The sequence below is a fragment of the Carcharodon carcharias genome, chromosome 4 (genome assembly GCF_017639515.1).
Source record: "Carcharodon carcharias isolate sCarCar2 chromosome 4, sCarCar2.pri, whole genome shotgun sequence".
Classification (NCBI taxonomy): Eukaryota; Metazoa; Chordata; class Chondrichthyes; order Lamniformes; family Lamnidae; genus Carcharodon; species Carcharodon carcharias.
In genome coordinates, this window is record NC_054470.1 from 109,826,631 (window position 1) to 109,848,693 (window position 22,063).

Sequence of the window (22,063 nt, forward strand, 5' to 3'; positions counted from 1 at the left end):
TGAGGAAGAGGGTATTTGTGGAGCCTCTTCCTCCAGTTGAGTTATTTAATTGTCCACCATTCACGACCGGATGTGGCAGGACTGCAGAGCTTAGCTCTGATCCATCGGTTGTGGAATCACTAAGCTCTGACTATCACTTGCTGCTTATGCTGTTTGGTATGCAAGTAGTCCTGTGTTGTAGCTTCACCAGGTTGACCCCTCATTTTTAGGCATGCCTGGTGCTGTTCCTGGCATACCCTCCTGCACTCTTAGTTGAACCAGGGTTGATCCCCTGGCTTGACTGTAACAGTAGAGCGGAGGATATGTCAGACCATGAGGTTACAGATTGTGGCTGAATATAATTCTGCTGCTGCTGACAGCCCACAGCGCCTCATGGATGTCCAGTCTCGAGTTGCCAGGGCTGTTCGAAATCTATCCCATTTAGCACTGTGGTAATGCTACACAACACAGAGGGCATCCTCAATGTGAAGACTTCATCTCCATAAGGACTGTGCACTGATCACTCCTACCGATGCTGTCATGGACATGCATCTGCAGCAGGTAGGTTGGTGAGGATGAGGTCAAGTATGTTTTTCCCTCTTGTTGGTTCCCTCACCACCTGTCGCAGACCCAGTCTAGCAGCTATGTCCTTTAGGACTGGGCCAACTCGGTCTTTGTTGATGCTACCGAGCCACTCTTGGTGATGGACATTGAAGACCCCCACCCAGAGTACATTCTGTGCCCTTGCCACAATAAGTGCTTCCTCCAAGTGGTGTTCAACATGGAGGAGTACTGATTCATCAGATTGTTTGGGGGGGGGGGGGGGAGGAGAAAGAGAGTGGCGGTACATGGCAATCGGTAGAATTCCGATGACTGAATAAACAGCCTAGTGGATGGTGATGGGTGCCCTTAACAGGTGAACTTTGCATTGAAAAATGTGCTGGTATAACTTCATACTTGTACAGTGTTAGAATGCTGCAAGAGGTATTAACATCTCTTTGGCCTGAGTTTTGCCAGATGTCCAATTCAGTTGAAGAAAAGTGGATTGCACTCTTATTACAAAATTAACAAGGGTGCCAACATCAAGAACCTTCAAATTTATTCTGAACAAATCTATTCTTTAGAAATATTTAATCCATTTCCAGTGTAGCATACAAGAGCGGGAAACAAATGCCAGCTTGAACCCAGGAGATAACAGGCAATGGGACGGCATCCTTCAAGAAAACTGAATAAACATCCATTAAAAACATGGAACAATGCAGAACATAAAAATTGAGAGAATTGCAATATATAAAGCAGACTTGCACACTTACATTGCACTTACATAGTCAAAAGGCTTAAAAAGGTCTTAGTTCTGTCATAATTCTGCCAAAAATTACAGAAATTCACTCTCTATTGTAAGTAAAGTAGTATTTTGGGTGTTAAGCAGCACAATACGAATGAATTTATTTGTACTTTGGGTGCATTCTGCTTGAATACTGTGACTGAAGATGTGTGGCAAGGTGTGGCATGAGCTCTCAGATTCAGAAGTATCTGGGTGCATGAATCACAAAAGATTAGTATGTAGGTACATCAAATAATTAGGAAAGCTAATAGAATATTATGATTTATTGCGAGGGGAATTGAATACAAAAGTAGGAGATTATGCTTCAGCTGCACAGGGCACTGGTGAGACCACAGTATTGGTCTCCTTATTTAAGGAAGGATGTAAATACGTTAGAAGCAGTTCAGAGAAAACAAAAACAGAATTACCTGGAAAAACTCAGCAGGTCTGGCTGCATCGGCGGAGAAGAAAAGAGTTGACGTTTCAAGTTCTCATGACCCTTCAACAGAACTGAGTGAATCTTAGGAAAGGGGTGAAATATAAGCTGGTTTAAGGTGGTGTTGGTGGTGGTGGTGGTGGGGGGAAGGTTTATTTGGCTAATAACTGAAATGGGCAGGGTTTTTTTATTTGTTCATGGGATTGGGGTGTCGCTGGGTAGGCCCATCCCTAATTGCCCTTGAGAACTTAATGACTAACTGGGGCATGTAAGAGTCAACCACATTGCTGTGGGTCTGGAGTCACATGTAGGCCAAACCACGTAAGGACGGCAGATTTCCTTCCCTAAAGGAGATTATTGAATCAGGTGGGTTTTTACAACAATCAACAATGGCTTAATGGTCATCATTTGACTTCTTAATTACTGATTTTTTTTTTCTTGAATTCAAATTTCACCATCTGCCGTGGTGGGATTCGAACCCCGGTCCCCAGAGCATTACCCTAGGTCTCTGGATTAGCATTGGACTTGTCCAGTGACAATATCATTACACCACCACTTCACTATTTGAGGAAAGGTTGGACAGGTAAGGCTTGTTTAGAAGAGTAAGAGGTGACTTGATCGAAAACTTTAAGACCCCGAGGGGTCTTGACAGAGTGGATGTGGAGAGGATGTTTCCTCTTGTGGGAGAATCTAGAATTAGGGGTCACTGATTAAAATTAAGGGGTCGTTCATTTAAGACAGACCTGAGTAGAAATTTTTTTCTGAGGGTCATGAGTCTTAGGAATTCTCTTCCTCAAAATATTTTTAAAGCAAAGCTAGATAGATTCCTGATTAACAAGAGGATGAAAGGTTATTGGGGGTAGGTGGGAGGTTACATTTAGATTAGCCATGATCTTATTGAATGACAGAGTAAGCTTGAAGGACTCCTGCTCCGAGTTTGTATGTTCGTATACAAACATGAATACTGCTGTGAAATCCAAGCCAAGTACAGTGAATTGCTGTCTAACTCTGTTAAACAGTGTCTAAACATCGTTCTGTGTGGTTGGCAGAACATGGTAGCAGTTGGCCGTAAAACAGCAAAGCCTGAACTACCTGCAGTAAACTGATGGAAAACCCACAATCAACTTGTTTGCTAACTTTCCAAATCTCTGTGCTCCCAGCAACCACATGGCCCAATTCGTGGCTCTGACCAGTTGCCTGACTGCCAAGTGTTATGTAAAAATGTAACCTGTGTCAATAGGTCTGATGATAAAACCACCTTTACTGGAAGTCTGTTGAGTGATTTAAAAAAAATGTTGATCAGGGATTTAAAAAAAACAAGGAGTTACTGGTAGACAGTTCTACAAACTCAATCATCCCAAAAAATGTGGGCATATTTGCTTGTCGTACCAACTGTGTATGCAAGAATGGTTTTATATGTTGATTTATATCAAATGTACATCAAATTTGACGTACAATGCAGAAACTGACTTATGGTTTAGAAGTTCAGACACCTGGAAATCGTTAAGCAACAGTTACTTGAAATTTGGAAAACTAAGCAATGCCTGGGTATGCTGCCATAAAGAGCTGGTTTTCTATTTAAACATTTAGAAATATTGAATAAATTTTACAGGAATTCAGTTTTACAAATGGTCTCACTTTTAAACGATCTGGGCAAAAACGTGAGTCTGAAACGAAATCTGGATAGAACTTAAGCTTCAATGGTATGGCATTCAAAGCAAAATATTAGGGATTCATTTTTAGGCGACTTTAGACATAGAGTCTCTATGGGGCACTTTAATCTATTTACATTTCTGTTGCCACTTCCCAGTGAGCCTCCATAGAGAAGAAACTGGGAATCAACACAATGACGCACAAAGACGTCAGGTCCACAGAAGATGAACAGAAAACATTAGTGGCCTGAGAGAACCCAGATGCCAAAAGATAAATGCCATTATACTTTTCCATTAATGACAACGGGAAAAGGAGGTCTGCACTTCCCTATTGCAATTAGCTAAGAGCACAATTTGCATTTAGTTACAATATACAGAATTGGCTTGATACAATCAGCAGGAAACATGAAATCACAATTATGATGTTTGCAGCAGTTTAACCTCAATTTAAAGGGCGATGAAAAAAAGCTTTAGCTCTATGAACTAACTCATAATCATCAGCTATCTCTGCTGATTGTCTTACTCTTTCAATCCTCTGTTCCTCCACGAGTTCTCACTACTGAAGGAATTGAATCTTTAAATTCTTGCAAAAAAATTACCTCTCTAAGGGCTGCATATATGGTCTCTATCTTTAATGTCCGTATCCACCAATCAAAATTACTTTGTTTAACTCTTTCAAACACAATATAGGTTTGATGATGCTGTTTTCTCACATTCCTAAATTTCTGCCTATAAGCCTCAGGAACCAATCCATATGCACTCAAAATACCCTTTTGTGCCACATCATAGTTTACCAACATTTCTTCTGGCAGTGAAGCATAAACCTCATGTGCCCTACCCGCCAACCTGGATTGTAACAACAATGTCCAGTTTTCCTGTGGCCATTTCATTTGTTTAGCTACCTTCTCAAATGAAATGAAGAATGCTCCCACATTGTTTTCCTCAAACTTTGGAAGAGCTTGTACAAATTTAAACATCTCCCAACTGGGTTCTGATCTGGAAGTCCTTCCTCACCTACTGGCATCTCTTTTTTAAGCTGTCTGCATTTTAAGCTGGAATTCTCTCTCTCACTTTTTCTCTTTCCTTCTTTTCTAACTTCGCCATTTCTAAGTCCCTTTCTTGTTTTCTTTCTCTCGCTCCTGCTTTTCTGTCTGTTCCCTTTGAAATGCTCTTCCTTTTGCTTCTGTCTCTAGTTCCAGTTTTTTTCATTTCCAATTCTTTTTCCTTTTCATTTGCCTCCAATTCAAAGTTCCTTTGCATGTTCAAATTCAAGCCTCTTCATTTCTAACTGAAATCTCACTACCTCCAGCTGTGACTCACTAGTGTCAGGTGTCATTTCCAACCTTAAATGCGGTGCTATACCTTCAATTATATCTGCTGTGCTGTACCTTCAATTATATTGCCTTGCAGGTAGCCCCAATTGTAATTTATTCACCAATTCCATTAACTTAACTTTAGTTACCTTTTGTAAACCAGCCAAAGTTATAACTTCAACTCCCAGACAAGTCTGATCAACTGCCAAAGCCATATTGCAGCCTCACCACTTCAAAAAAAGCCTCACACCAATTTCTGAATTCAAACTTGTAACCTTAAGATTCACCAACTCCAAACCATTCAAAGAATTTCAAATATATCCTGCAAAGTGCCCGCAACTATGTTATGGCACAGCCGATGGTAAATGCTGAGTTCTTCAAATCCTAAAGGGAAAGTTGAAATAACTGCTACAACTTGTTTGGTAATTTGTATAAATTTTGAGATGCGTGCCTTGAATTCAGTAGTAATAAGACCAAGTCTTATAGGTTTTTACAAAACCAGGTTAAATTTATTAATAAGAAAAATGATTTTAAACACATACATAGATCTACAAATTACTGCCATGGTAAGTTAATTAGGGGATTTAGAAGCTAACTCCCATTTACACTTTCGTTAAGGCACACAGGTTTTAAAAGACCCAGACAAGGTGACACACAAATACTTTGAAGTCGACTGGTTCAGGGTGAGTTTTCTTAACTTCAGTTCTCTGAAAACAGCAGCTTGAGGCATAGAAGCTGAAGGCTTTTCACACTTGATAGACCTTAAAAATTGCCTACTTTTACACACAGCCTTCGCTCCTTTATACATATTTTCCCCTTCGAATGCAAATTCCCATTGTTTCACTATGTCTTTGGACTTTACCTTTCTGATAATAAAAATCTTCATTGTGCCAAGTTTTACCAGTAATCTTTGGGGAAAACAAACACACTCTGGCTGTTAATTTCCGGCCCCGTGGATTTCCCTCATCGCAGGCGAGGCTGCGCCCCAGCCAAAAGTCCATTGACTAGCAGTGGGACCGGAACATCCCGCCGGCGGGTGGTTGCAGAAAATCCCACCCACTGTTTCTAAACTTCACCTGGCTTAGATGACACATTTCACTCCTCCTTTGAAAACAATCTAGTCTGCTTTATTTAAAAATGCAAATGTCCTCTTACACCTTATAATCTAAATTTCCACGTTTATCACGTTTACATCAAAGCCTTCAGGCCAGCTGCCTTTAATCCAATTAAAACATAGAGACACACACAACTATTTTACAATAAATTCCAATAACATTATGAGAATTGTAATGGTGACAAAAACACAAGCAAAAAGGGTTTGTGGTTTTCTCAGTAGCAGCAACATCAACTTATATTTATATAGTACCTCTTACATAGCAAAATATTTCAAGATGTTTCACAACAATATTATCAAACAAAAATTGGAGATGTAAAGAGTCCAGGATTGGAGAATCACAAAGATCTTGGAGGGTTATAGGACTAGAGAAATGACAGGCAGGGGAGGAGGGGGGCCTTGGAGGGGCTGGGAAACAAGGATGATGATTTTAAAATCGAGGCTTTGCCAGCCTAGAACCAATGTTGGTCAATGAACACAGAGATGCTGGGTGTAAAGCATCTGGTGCAAATTAGGATTTTAGGCTTTTGGATGAGCTCGTACTTATGGAGGGTGTTTTTCTTTCACCATTACAATTTTACTATTATCAATTCCATAAGATTATCTATTCTTCTAAGGTTACTCCCTGCCCTAGCCCTGAACTTGTATCTTTTTCTATTTTCTTTCTTTTCTCTCTTCACGCCCTCTCCAAGCTCATCTTGTTCAGGAAGCCCCCCTCTACTGCTCCCTCAAACTTTTAACTACTAAATTGTTAAGCACCAAGTTTCTTTCCTTGGTCACTATGTTAGCTGATATGAATGATTTTCTTTCGACTACCTCCCATTTTTCTTCAATTCTGCCATCATTGCCCCCTCCTCAAATAACCAATCTTGATCAATCTCTCTCTTTCTCTCCCCCACCCTTCCTTTTGTAAACTACTGTCTAACTATCCTCTCCTCTCCATGAAAATGCTGTTGCCTCTCAAATCCATGCCCATCTTTCCTGGAACTCCATGTTCAAACCTCTCAAATCTGATTTATAGAGGCTGACTAGGAGTGCACAAGGTAGCAATGGTAATAGCAGTAAGAGACACAATTTCTAACCATGTCTAACTGGTCTGACAATCTACACCCAGGGTTTCGGTGGCCAGCTGCAAAGCAACTTTGCTAGATGACTACAAGAGGGGTCAACTTGACTTGCCTTCAGAATCTTGGCCACTCAGCCAACCTCTGTAAGCACCACACCAGCTGGTCCTAGTGGAATCCAGGAACACACTGCATTAACAAGAATGTTCTGCAACACATTCCTTCATCCAAAATAAAAAAAGCAGGTTGCATAACTTTATTAATTTTAAGTAACAACATAATTTCCTTTTACTGTATGAAGTGCGTGTGAAGAGGATCAAAACAGTTTTATTTCAATTCTGAAAGTTATTCTTATCCTTTACAAAACTTCAGCAATAGTACCAGAATATTCTCCCTTCAAAAGCTTATTTACAAATTAGAAAGCTAATGAAATGTGCAAATGAGCTTACTCAAAATATACATTCTTGAATTAGCAAGTTATGTTGTGAGATTTGTAGCATACCAGCAAGGTCAGCTTTGAAATAGCAAAGAGTAGTAATTTATTTACTTTCTAAAGTCTGCAAAACCCATGGTTCATAACTTACATTGTCAAATATCCAGAATTTCAATGCCTGAATGTTAAGATTGCTGCTTTATAAAAACAAGTTGACATGGAATCTTGAAATTTGTGCTTTGAAAAATAACAGAAGGAAACATTACTAACTTATTAAATCTAAAGGTCAAACAAGATAGGAAAAAAGCAAGAATGTTAGGCGAAGGGGATACGCAGTGAAATTCTGGCTCCAAAATGCCCATTACCTTGCTTTCTGCAGTGATAGTGCATTGCAGAGTTTCAAACATGCAAAGCACAAAAGCTGAAGTCATCATCCTTACATCTGCAATGAAACTATTCCCTATGTGGGAATTCATTCCAGCCATACAGATTATGCCAGATTTTCAGCTTTAAATCAAAACATTTTCAAGGCAAAACAGCAATTATAATTTAACAATATCTATTTAGCAATTTTTAACAATAGATGAATGTCCTTTTTGACATATCTTTAATTTATCTAAAATACTAACTAAAGAACAATCACCTTGATTTTAAACATACATAACTTTGGTGAGGTTAAATTATACACTTCTCATGGTCCTTTTATTGAACGAAAGCTAGCATTTACTATACTTTTCATTCAACAAAGATTAGTATTTAGCTACATTCAGAACCACACTAGCACCAGAAAGATCAGAATGATCATGCCTGTACAATCTACTTTTATTTGAAGAAAGTTACCACAATGAAGGTATACTTCTTCCGTCTCTTATGCCCCCTTCTCGCCTTCACACACAGACACACAAACTACAAGGATAAATGTAAATACAGTGGTAACAAATTTTAGACAGGGAGGGGAAAATGGGAATGCCAAGGCTAGACAAAAAAAAAAATCCTTGTACCAGTTTCATTCTCATACAGGCAAATAGGATTTTTACATTATGTTCTGTTGAAGGGTCATGAGGACTCGAAACGTCAACTCTTTTCTTCTCCTCCGATGCTGCCAGACCTGCTGAGTTTTTCTAGGTAATTGTTTTTGTTTTGGATTTCCAGCATCCGCAGTTTTTTGTTTTTATTTTTACATTATGTGTTGTCTTTTCAGTAAATACATGGCCAGATACTCTGGGATTACCCTGTTTTAAATACTGAAAAAGGCTTTCAAAACAGGTTTTTTTTGTATAATTCCATACAAATATTTTTGCATATTTCAAGTAGAATTAGCAGAATCTGAGGCAGTAAAAACAAAAGTCACTTAATTCATCTGACCTTTATTCTGCTATTTAACACCTATTCTGGACCAATGCTTTAGTCTTTAATACTATTGTTTCCGCTCCCATTGTCTTGTTTTCCATGACATTTTTGTTATTTAATCTTCCCCACCCTCTAACCTGTCCCTGATCTATTTTGTTCCACCTGCTCCTTCCCCATTTTCAACAGCATAAAAACCAGTTACATTTCTGCCTCTCTCCAGTTCTAAAGAGTCACATTGGACTCAAAACATTAACTTGGTTTCTCTCACCACAGATGCTGTTAGACCTGCTGAGTTTTTCCAGCATTTTCTGCTTTTACTTCAGATTTCCAGCATCTGCAGTATTTTGCTTTTACATTGTTCACCTTGTTCTAGTACCTGAATTGTTAATGATCCCACATGCACAATTCCAATTCTTTAGAATGAGGCTATGATCGATTATAAAAACTACTAACATGGTCATTGTTTATGACCACAGTAGACAAACTCAGATCTTTTGTGGCAGTGTTATACTGCAACAACTACAGATTTCTTTCTTTTTGAACTTCATCTTTGTGTTTTCCTGAGCTTTGAATATTTGATTTTGGATAACAAACTACCAACTTCACGCAAAACAGATGAAATTCCAAAGCAGTACACCATCATGTCAGCTGCTAGTTAGCCGAATCCAAAATGCCTGACAGAATTTCTACAAATGCTACATAAACTAAAATGTAACTTGTGCAATTGTTGTCCAATCACAAATTCTCACATAAATCCATGAAGGTTATTCAACAACACACTGTAATACTTCCAGATTTTTTAAAACAAAACTCTATCATATAAAGTTCCATACAAGAAATGGACACAAGGCTCAAATTACAAAAAAAGGGTCTCTAACGTTCATAACACATTTGAACTTTGCCATCAATTGATAAATTTCTTCTGAACCCTCTCAATTAGGTTAAAACCTTGTAACACATGCTCAGATGTCCACAGACAAATACAATATAATATGGGCAGACTGAATATCAATGTTATTTGTAGATTACTTCTGAAAGAAAAAAAGTGTGACACTGAACAAACATTTAGACACCTATGTCATAAAAAGGCATTCAGCCCTCTATAATTATCTAAAACTACTTTGGTTACCATGTCCTCCACATTTCCCTGCCAAACTCTTCACTGCTATTTCCTTGCCTCGTTTGGCATTTGCACTGGGTGACTCCTCATCCTCATCTCTCCTTTCATTCTTTTTAATTCACACTCCTGAACCCTCCCCTCTATATACATCTCCTATCCATATTCATGACCACCTCCATCAACTATAATTGCAAACACTGTAGTGGGTGGGGTGGGGGGAGCCGGGCATGGGGACGCTGGGCGCAGGGGGGGGACCGGGCGCGGGGGGGAGCCGGGCACGGGGACAGAGCGCGGGGGGGAGCCGGGTGCGGGGACAGGGGGAGCCAGGAATGCGCGCAGCGGTGGCGGGAGTTTAAAAACCAGCAGCAGAGAGCCCCTTCAACTTGTTTCTACTTGTCAGAGCTGAAGTGTGATGCCAAAGGAAAATAGGTAGGCGATTGTTGAGTATCTCTTTCGTGTCTCTTTTGATTGGCCAAGTGGCTTAAATCAGGAAACGTTATTACAGTTGAACAATACAGTTAAGAAATTCACTTTTGATATAATTAACATCTAAATTAATTAGTTAAATAGAATAAAGATGGCTGGGCAGGGGCTGTATTGGAGCTGTAGCATGTGGGGGCTGGTGGATGCTGTTGCGATCCATGGTGACCATATCTGCAGCAAGTGTTGGCTGCTCGAGGAACTTCTGCTCAGAGCTGGTGAGCTGCAGACACTGTGACACATTAGGGAGGGGGAGAGTTACCTTGACACTGTTTCAGGAGACAGTCACACCCCTTGGATTAATTAGATCAAATCTGGACAATGGTCAGGGACAGGAGGGTGTGATTGCGAGTGAGGCAGGTATGGGGATGCAGAATTTAGCTTTGGAGGCGCCTCAGCCAGTGCCCTTGTCCAACAGGTACAAAGTTCCTGCTCCTGGTGTGGACAAGGGCACAGGCTGCAGGGAGGATGAGCGAATTGACCACAGGACCATGGTACAAAGCATCATTCAAGTGGGGGAAGAAAAGCAAAACGTAGTAGTCATCGACAACAGCGTAGGTAGGGGAATAGATACTGTTCTCGGTGCAGTAAAGACAGAGCCCCACAGGCTGTGTTGCCTACTTGGTGCCAAGGTTAAGGACATCTCTTCTGGATTGAGAGGAGCATGGAGTGGGCGGGGAAGGATCCAGTTGTCGTATTTCACGTAGGTACCAATGACATAGGTAGGACTGGGAAAGAGGTTCTGCTGAGGGACCACAAGTGGTTCAGGAGTAAATTAAAAAGCAGAACCACAAAGGTAACAATCCCCTGATTACTACCTGAGCCACGTGCCAATTGGCGTAGGGTAAATAAGATTAGAGAGATAAATGCATGGCTCAAAGGTTAATGTGGAAGAAATGGGTTTCGATTCATGGGACATTGGCACCAGTACCAGGGAATGAGACAGCTGTTCTGTTGGGACAGGCTTCATCTGAACCATGCTGGGATCAGTGTCCTGGCAAATCGTACAACTAGGGTTGCAGATAGAGCTTTAAACCAATTAGTGGGGGCTGGGTTCAATTGAAGGGTAGTTTAAAAAATCAAAAAGGAACAAGAGAGCAGCAGCGCAGGGCAGTGAAGAGGCGAACGATAATCAAAGTGTGACAGGGATGGGCAGAAAATATAAGCAGGAGAATGCAGCAGAAGAACCAGAATGAGCAGTAATGGTAAAAAGTCAAAGTTTAAGGCTCTTTATCTGAATGCACATAGCATTCGTAACAAGATAGATGAGTTGATGGCATAAATAGAAATAAATGAATATGACTTGTTAGCTATTACAGTGATGTGGTTGCAGGGTGGCCAAGACTGGGAACTCAATATTCAAGGGTATTCAGCATTCTGGAAAAATAAACAAAAAGGAAAAGGAGGTGAGGTAGCTTTGTTAATAAAGGAAGGATTCAGTTCGGCGGTGAGTAGTGATATAGGTGCAATAGATTGTGATGTGGAATCAGTTTGAGTGGAAATAAGGAACAGCAAGGGGAAGGAGTCACAGTTGGGAGTCATCTATAGGCCCCTGAAAAGTTGCCTCACTGCAGGACAAAGTATAAATCAGGAAATAATGGACATGTGTAACAAGAGCATCAAAATTGTCATCGCTGATTTTAATCAACTGGACAAATTAATTAATTAACTGGACAAATTTAATTAACTGGACAAATCAGACTGGCAGGGATAACATGGAAGGCAAATTGTACAGTGCATCAGGGTTTGTTCCTTAGAGCAATATGTTGCAGAACCTACCCAGGAACAGGCTATTTTAGATCTAGCAATGTGTAATGAGGTAGGATTAATAAGAGATATTGTAGTTAAGGATCCTAGGGGGTAGCACTAACGTGGTAGAATTTCAAATTTGTTTTGAGGGTGAGCAACTTGGGTCTCAACCCAGTGTCCTCAACCTAAATTAGGGCAATTACAGACGAAGAAAGAGTTGTCTAAAACAGGCTGGGAAAATAGGCTAAGGAGAAAGTCATTGGATGAGCAGTGGCAGGCATTTAAGCAGGTATTTCATAACGTTCAGCAAAAATTTAACCAGGTCACAAAAGAGAACTCGATGAGAAAGATGAACCACCCGTGGCTAACAAAGGTGGCCAAGGAGTGTATCCAATCAAAAACTATGGCATACAAAGTGGTGAAAGCTGGTGGTAGGCCAGAGAATTGGGAATTTTTTTTTTAGGAACCAGCAGCAGATGACTAAAAGCTAATAAAGAGGGAGAAAATTGATTATGAAAGTAAATTGGCAAGAAGTATAAAAACAAACAGCAAGAGCTTCTAAGGGTATATAAAAAGAAAGAGTATGCGATGGAGGATGAGATTGGAGAATTGATAACTGGGTCAGGGAAATGGCAGATAATTAAAACCTATGATTTGCATCGGTCTTCACGGTGGAGGACACCATAAACATCCCAAAGATATTAGAGAAGGAAGAAGTTAATGGGAGGAGAGATTTTGTAACAGTCTCTATCATGAGGGACAAAGTATTTGAGGACAAAGTATTTGAGAAACTAATGGGACTAAACACAGACAAGTCACCAGGACCTGATGGCCTGCATCCAAGGGTTTTAAAGGAAGTGGCTGCAGAGATACTAGTGGCATTGGCTGAAATATTCCAGAACTCATTGGATTCCAGGAGAGTCCCAGCGGATTAGAAAACTGCTAATGTGATGTCCCTGTTCAAGAAGGGAGGAAGACAAATTGCAGGAAACTATAGGCCAGTCAGCCTAACATCTGTCATTGGGAAAATGCTAGACTTCATAATTAAGGAAGAAATAGCAGGACATTTAGAAAAGCTTAATGTAATCAAACAGGGTCAACATGGTTTTGTGAAAGAGAAATCATGTTTGACAAATTTGCTAGAGTTCTTTGAGGATATAACAAACAGAGCTGATAAAAGGGGAACCAGCAGTTTATCTAGATTTCCAGAAGGCATCTGATAAGGCACCACATAAAAGTTTATTGCACAAGATAGGAGCTCACAGTGTTGCGGGTAATGTATTAGCACACACTGAGGATTGGTTAACACGCAGAAGACAGCGAGTTGGGATTAATGGGTCTTTTTCAGGTTGGAAAGATGTAACTAGTGGAGTGCCACGAGGATCAGTCCTAGGGCCTCAGTTATTCATTATCTATATGAATCGCTTGGAGGAGGGGGTGGAGTGTAACATACCCAAATTTGGTGAAGATACAAAAACAGGTGGGAGGGCATGTTGTAATGAGGGTATAAGGGAATCTGCTTGGGGATATAGACAGGCTGAGCGAGTGGGCAAAACTTGGCAGATGGAGCTTAATGTAGGAAAATGTGAGGTCATGCACTTTGGTAGGAAAAATCAAAAGGTAGATTATTTTTTAAATGAAGAGACACTCAAAAAAAGTGCAGCACAGAAGGATCTGGGTTTTCTTGTGCAAGAAACATAAAAAGTTAGCATGCAGGCGCAGCAAGTAAGTAAAGGCAACAAACTGAATTTTGGCCTGTATTGCTAGGGGGTTGGAGTTTAAAAACAGAAAAATCTTGTTACAACTGTACAGTATTGGTGAGGCCACACCTGGAGTACAGTATACAGTTTTGGTCCTCGTATTTAAGAAAGGATATATTGGCATTGGGGGCAGTTCAAAAGAGATTCACTAGGCTGATTCCTGGGATGACTTATCAAGAACAACCAGGCCTTTATTCGTTAGAGTTTGGAACAATGAGGGATGATCTTATTGAAACGTACAAGATTCTGAGGGGACCGGACAGGGTAGACGTTGAGAAGATGTTTCCACTAGTGGGGGAATCTCAAACTAGGGAACATAGTTACAGAATAAGGAGACACTCATTGCATGAGATGCAAAGGAATTTCTTCTCTGTGGGTAGTGAATGTCTGAAATTCTCTACCCCGGAGAGTTGTGCAGCCTAGATCACTGAAAGTATTTAAAGAGATGGAGGACAGATTTTTGAAATATCAGGGAGTTGAGGGCTATGAGGAGCTGGCATGATAGAGGAGTTGTGGCCTGGGGCAGATCAACCATGATCTTATTCAATGGAGGGGCAGGCTTGAGCAGCCGAATGGACTATTCCTGCTCCTATTTCTTATGTTGTGTTGTATCTTTCATCATCATCCATATCTCTCGATTTCAAACCATTTCCTTTTGCATCTGTTTCTGGAAACAACTCTCCCCTGCTCCAAATTAAATTCATTTACAGCTGCACTCTAAACTCCCAATTTCAGTCTTTAGCCTTTTTGCCACAATTGTCCAGCTTCAGAACTGCTGAGCCACTCCCTCACCTCCACTTTTATTTCCCTTGACCCCAGCAAAACCTTTACTCTCTCCAATTCTTGTTATTTCCTGATATATTCTAATCTACACTTTAAACCCAAGATTGCCAACTTGGGTGCAACCGGCCCACAACTAGTTTAATCATTCATTATAGCTGTCATTAGATTCACACTGCTAACAAAACAATTCTACCATCAAAGGGTCATCCAGGAAGGCATCAAAAACACCAACTTCTTTTCTCCACCACCAACCATCAACTTAATCGTATGTCTCTGCTCCTCAACCTTTGTGGACTTTGTCATTATGGTGGACACCATCAATTCAGCTAATTCTGCTGACTTTCCCATGATGCCAAACAACCCCCCTGCCCATCCCATCAGTCCTATGCCCTTTCAGGGCTCATCTCAATGAGGCTGCCAACACACCCCCCCAAAAACGTGACAACAGGAAGTAACATTTTGTAGATTAAAAATCTTATGCTGACGTGCAGGTTCAAATATAACCAATGGATTTATATGGTGCCCTTAATGCAAGAACATAAAAACAGAAGAAATAGGTGCTGGTGTGGGCTATTTGGCTCTTCAACTTCCTCAGCCATTCAATAAGATCATGGCTGATCTTCTACCTCAACTCTACTTTCCTGCAGCCACATATCCCCTGAATCGCTTAATATCCAAAAATGTATAAATCTCTGCCTTGAATATTCTCAACTAAGCATCTGCAACCCACATAGTCATAGAGGTCTTCAGTACAGAAAAAGGCCCTTCAGCCCATCAAGTCTGCGCCAGTCAAATAAGTACCTCACTATTCTAATCCCATTTTCCAGCACTAGGCCCATAGCCTTGTATGCCATGGCATCGCAAGTGCACATCCAAATACTTCTTAAATGTTATGAGGGTTTCTGCCTCCATCACCCTTTCAGACAGTGAGTTCCAGATTCCCACCACCCTCTGGGTGAAAAAATTCTTCCTCACATCCCGTCTAAATCTCCTGCCCCTTACCATAAATGTATGCTCCCTGGTTAATGATCCCTCCATCAAGGGGAAAAGTTTCTTCCTGTCTAGACTATCTATGCTCCTCATACTTTTATACACCTCAATCATGTCCCCCCTCAATCTCCTCTGCTCCAAGGAAAATAACCCCAGTTTATCCAATCTCTTATAACTAAAACTCTCCAGCCCAGGCAACATCCTGGTAAATCTCCTCTGCACTCTCTCTAGTGCAATCAATCCTTCCTATAATGCAGATTCCAGAACTGCACGCAATGCTCTAGCTGTGGCTGAACCAATGTTTTATACAGTTCCAGCATAACCTCCCTGCTCTTATATTCTATGCCTTGGCTAACACCCTCCGAGGTAGGGAATTCCAAAATTCATACCCTTTGAGTGAAGACATTTCTTATTTCAGTACTAAAATGGTCAAATCCTTATTCTGGGACTGAGACTAATTCTAGTCTCCCAGCCAGGGGAACAGCTTCTCAGTGTCTAATACCCTGAGAATTTTATACATTTCAAAGAGATCACCTTTCATTCTTCTAAATTCCTAAAAATATAAATCTAATCTACTCTGTCTTTCCTCAGGGAAAGCACCTCTTCCTAGGAATTAACCTAGTAAACTTCCGTTGCACTTCCTCTAAGACAAGTATATTCTTCCCTCTTAACTATTCCACTAGTTACAACCTCAAAAATATCTAACATTTATTAAACATGACTTCCCTTTCATATATCTGTGTTGTGATAAAATGTCCCTCAGCTCATCATAGCAGTGTTATCAAAGAAAATTTGACACCAATTCATACAAGAAAATATTAGGGCAATGACCAAAAGCTATGCCAAAGAGGTAGATCTTAGGGTGCTTCTTAAAAGAGGAAAGAGGTGTAGAGTGGAGGAGATTTAGGGCAAAGATTTCCAGAGCTTAGGCCTTGGCAGCTGATGGCAAAGTCACCAATGGTGGAGTGATTAAAGATACATATTGGTGAATTTCCCATGAGGTTGCTCATGGCAAGTCAGAAAAGGACAGGACTGTTGCATGGTGAGCAGAAGCAGGAGCACTGCTCCTGAATGCTGAAATGACGTCCAGCATCCAATGGTGTACAGGTGTCTTCCCATACCATTTAGAGTGGGTGAGGCTCTTCAGCCTTGGTCACAGCTCACATAGGCAAATGCACACCAAAGAGTTTCCAAAGAGAATTCTTATGGGGCTCAGCTGGGTAGATGCAGGAAAGAGGTTTCCCATGGCTGAGGGCTCTAGAGCAGGTCAGATAGTCTCAGAATAAGAGGTATGCCATTTAGAACTGAGATGAGGAGGAATTTCTTCTCTCAAAGGGTGGTGAACCTTTGGAATTCCCTCCCCCGGAGAGCTGTGGAGGCGCAGTGGTTGAGTATATACAAGACAGAGAACGATAGATACCTATCTCACATGTGGGATTTGCATTAGGAATTGTCCCAGGGCAGAACACAGCTGACAAAATCATGATCACCTCCCTATTGTTTTTGAGCAACGCCATTCAAAAAATTCCTTTCACCATTGATTGGTCTGTTGCTCATTAGCCCCTTCCAGTCGGTCTCAAAATAGATGAAATGACAATGTAATATCACAGAGCAATTTCCGCTGATTGTCAGACTTCTTTTTGAACAATTAGACTATCAAATGGAAGAAATATAAATTGGGAGGAAAGCTGACATGTGCTTCAAGTAAGAAATACACCCTATGGAAATCTAGGTAATTGTAGATGCATAGCCACATTGGGCTAAATGTTGTTGAATCATCCTGTGCTTGTTAGGTGATAGTTATTTTCAGTTTGAGTGTAAATAACCGGATATAGATATGTAAATGGTTTGCAGCTGTATCCAGATGTGACACCATGTGACTACAAAACACAAAATGCAACACTGCATGTAGAAGGCACAACATAAGAAACATACTTTAAAAAAATCTAATCCAAGAGGTAGCCCATTTGAAATCAAACAGTTGAAAATGAAGAACTGCTAACAGGAAAGAAGTAATATTATAACTATACTGAAGGTTGAGCGGTTGCTACTACCACAGAATTAAACTGTTACGAGTCACAAATGCGCTAAACTAAGTTGCAGTGAGAAACATTAGAAAGAGATACTAGGACATAGTTCATTTTACAAATGTTGCTCCCAGATACTTCACTGGCTGAATCATTTCACCTCCGCTCTATTCCGTTGTATTACCATATAATTCAGAACCAACAGCATGAATATTTGCCTTTCATTTTAATAAGCATCATTGGGACAGCATTGTTTATGGGCTTTGAAGCATGGACACAGCCTGACAGATGGTCAGTATGCAAAAGCATGTCTCTTGAAGGATTGCACACGTTTAAGTCACGGACTGTCACCATTTTAGAATCTACGTTTTTAAGCATATCTCGAATTACCATAATCCTGGTTACCTACCTACAAACATGAAACTATGTCTTTTAAAAAAAAAATCAAATCTTGTGCTTTAATCTATAAGCAAAACAGAACAAATACAAGTACACACACAATAAGAGCTTAATATAAAATTCAGCCTTTGAGGAAGTTAAACCTGCCACCTGCTCTCCATTAAAGGTTGTGCCTGCTCCCAGGAGGGCAATGGAGCAACAGTACCTCAGGGGAGAGGAAACAGACACTCTGCATAGCAAGGGCAACCACATGGATTATGATCAGATGCCAAACAGAATAATGAAGTAGTATTATTCACGCAAGGCTATTTAGTTGCAGAATTCTAAACAACAATATGGAGAAGGAGTTATGATTTTAATGAAAAATTTTCGCAGTCCAGTTAAAAAAAGAGATTTTGGTTGTTCTAGTTCTCACAAAACACAGATGAAGCAAATCCCTCGGTTGCTCGTGAAAAAGAAAAACCCAATCCTATTTCCCACATTAACTATTTTACAATATCGTAGGATAAGTCATGTGGAAGATTCAAAAGCATGAATGGATCTACAGGAGTTTGGCTGAAAGCTTATCCCTCATTACCCTGAGCAGTATAATTTGAGACATTACAAATTAAGCTTAGAATTTAAGGCAGGAGCTCTTTTGACTGCAGAAACTTTGAGATTTTCTGCTAAGATGCAAGTCAAGTCAGAGTTGCTAAAACAGGACTGATTCTGTAAGCACAATGCCCAATCATTTTTATCCAAGAAAACTGCCGAGTTTCAAATAACATTTGAAAAATGGAAACAAAAAGATCTGGCTTGGAAATCCTTGAATAAAGCTGGTTTCGGTTTGCTGACCTGATGTAACACAAAATTTACACTTAGTCACATAGCCTTGAAAAATATCAGATCTCAACACAGTTTTCATAAAAATAATCATTCAACATTAGCTTGGAAGGTTAAGTACTTATGCCAAATTTCCTTCTTAAATTTGCTATTTAGTACACTAGAGCCACAGCCATTTGGACCAAACGATTAAAGATCAGCTGAATTCACATGACTAGTACAAAGCCACAACTGATGACAAAGGTTACCCAAGGTTCAGATAAAAGAAATGAAAATAATGTGCTGAAAAGCCTACTTTACAAATGAAAGGAGTTAGCAAGGTATTATTTATCCAAACTTTACACCATCAAGTAGCAGCACCTCAATAAAACCCTACATACCAAATATAACATTTAGCAGTATTTTCACAACATTAAAACTTTGGCACACATCTTGGGACAATTAAATACGATCACTGCACTTCTACCAGCATTCTTCCACTAATGGAGTTCAGTCACAGCAATGCAGGAGAGTCGAAGTCATCCATGAGCTTCCAGGGCGTCTCTACCAGGCCAAGAGGTGGCTTTTGGTGGCCCTACTAGTGAAGAACAAATGGTAGAGCAGGTTTTTTTCTGGCCCGGTGTGGGAACCTTAGGAAAGCGACAAAGCCAGAAAGCTAATAAGTTATTATTCTGACATTTCAACTATTGCACATGTACTGCTTTGTTATTACAGTTGGGTGCCTGCAGTGTAAATAACGCAAATACCAGAGCCACAAGGGGCACAACACATTGTAGAAGAGTGGGAAGTATCCATGAATGGGGCACTGACTTGTTTGGGCACATCCCCTTAATTAAGCTCCCTCCAGTCAAATTCCTTCCCTGCTGATGGGCGGTAACTCCTTTCTACCAGGAGCACTGGTCCTCCCCCTCAGGTATTTCACCTGCATATCAAATACCAACAAGTTATTCATTTGCGGCACATTGCTGCCAAGCCCAATCCACATGTTCACTTCCAACACAGTTTGCCGAATACAAAATAAACAGGAGTTGAAACGCTGCAGTTCTCCTTGAGTTAATGAGAGACTCCTAGTTCCCTTCTACCCATCCAGTTAAGACAGCTCCTTCAGCACGGATTGAGAATTGAAGCCGGTCTGACCCAAGCAACTATATTGCACGCCAAGTAAATTATTCCAAAAAAACTATTCTCCATCTCACGTTCCTGTGGGAACTTAACTTGGGGTAATTTAAGGTTTTTTTATAATGAGGGCATGTTTACAGATTAAACGTTCCAACCAGTTAAAGATCTCCTCCTCCGCCGCACCACAGAATGGGAGAATTTCCTCTTAAAAAAAGTTACACATTGAGAGAGGGTGCTAGATATGACCTTTTCCACAGGGCCAACAGTGGAAGAGGATTTCCTGCACTGTATCCTTTTGGATCACAGGAACAAGCCATCATTCAAAAGTAATTCTCAAAACTAAATTTCATTTTATGCTTTGCCAACTACTTACAAACAGGAAAAGGACCAATGCTGTTTCCTAAAAGGCACTGGCGATCACGAAAGGAAATATAAAACTTAAACTGCTTTATGATGGGGATTGGTGGGTGGGGGGTGGGGTGGGGGAGGGCGAAGAGTTTGCATCATTCCCATCATAATATTAATACACGTAAGGACGTATTTTAATAGTTTATGACACCAGGCTGTCTCCCTCTCTCTCGGGGTAAAAGGGTTTTGCACACCATCATTCCGGCAATGTTTTTATTAAAAGGTTTTTAAATAAGTTCGCTTTAAACGGGCCAGCAAAAAGACTCTACATATACGTTCCGCTTAATTATTCGGTATATGTTTAAATCTAAATGTTAAATTTGGACAGTCATAATTTGTAAAACAAAAGACTGGGAACAGGACATAGAAACACTTATTTTCCAATGTCGCAATGTCTCTGAGGCACCAGTGAGTTCAAATAATTCAACGAAAAACATCGAAAGATTTTTTTTTTTAAAAGAGCTGGGGGACTGTTGATTTTGTTAAAATAAATAACCAACATACAATCGAAGGCTCGCTTCAAATGCAGTGCAGACTAGTATTAGGAGACAATATACAATAGTTCATAAATAAAACACAATGTCTACCCAGCCAAGGAGAGGCATTAAAAAGGTAGAGGGCCCAAAGTGACCCAGATGCGCACTAGGCCCCAAATCAGCCAGGACACCGAAATTAAAGTTAAATATTTCTATATAAAAGCAGAGAGGCCGAGAGCGGACTCGCGCCGGATCCTCAACAGTCAAACTAACCCTAACCCACAGGTAAACGGTGAGAAATAGGGATAATGCCCCCCAAAAATCGCCCAACAAATAATCGCCCCTCAATCCTCCCTTTCCCCTTCTTACCCATATACAATGGACATGAAGTGCATCAGCCACAGGATGACGAACAGGATTAGGCCGACAATGGAGAGACCCTGCAGAGCGAGCTCCAGCACCGCCATTCTGCACCGACCCGACTCTCTCACTCTCACTTTCTTTAGGGACGGTGAGTCAATCTACTCGGCTCCTCTCTCCGACCGACTGACCCACCGATCTCTCTCTCTCTCGGTGCCGGTGGCTCTGACTCACCCACTGTCACAGGATCTACTCTGGAGCCCCAGACTCCACCCACTCCCAGCAGACCGCGCCCCCTAGGGAACTAGACCCCGCCTCCTCAGGGACGCGCACAGACTCCACCCCTTCCCAAAGACTAGCAAACCCCGCCCCCTGAGGAACTAGACCCCGCCTCCTGAGGGACAGCCACAGACCCCTCTCCTTCCCCAACGCCAGTAGACCCTGCCCCCTGGGGAACTAGACTCCAACCTCCTGAGAGACAGACGCCCACAGGTTCCAGCTGCTGAAGTACTCAATTTCCAGCTCATGAGGGTGTCCCTCACAGACTCCAACTCCCTGAGGGGGTCCCTCACAGTCTTCAACCCCTGGTGGAGGAACCAGACTCTTTTCTGCACCCCCCCCCACCCCAAATTGGCTGCCAATTTTCCAAAGCAGAATTGCATTGTTCCGATATATGATAAAAACACAAAATGTTGGAAATACCGCAGACAGAATCATCCAGTCCAGTTGGCAGCGGGCATCATGGCAGGAATGAATGGACAATATGGCAAGAAGACCAAAAATTGGTTTTATGTTGTCGTGAAGCCAGTTTGGGATCATCTGGTCCATTTGTCAATGGCAGGCCCTGCTTCCTGCCACCGCACGTCGGGAACCTAATTTCAATACTTTAGCATCTTATTATAAAC

General features: G+C 41.0%; 1 protein-coding gene across 1 annotated transcript in view; it reads right to left on the bottom strand.

The window, feature by feature from the left end:
- Window positions 1-21,425, bottom strand: part of ugcg (UDP-glucose ceramide glucosyltransferase) — a 45,698-nt gene extending 24,273 nt beyond the window's left edge. Inside the window, exon 1 of the mRNA XM_041185946.1 lies at window positions 21,168-21,425. Within this exon, the coding sequence (XP_041041880.1) occupies window positions 21,168-21,265 (98 nt within the window). The 5' untranslated portion in view covers window positions 21,266-21,425. The remainder of the gene's footprint in view (window positions 1-21,167) is intronic.
- Window positions 21,426-22,063: the final 638 nt, after the last annotated feature.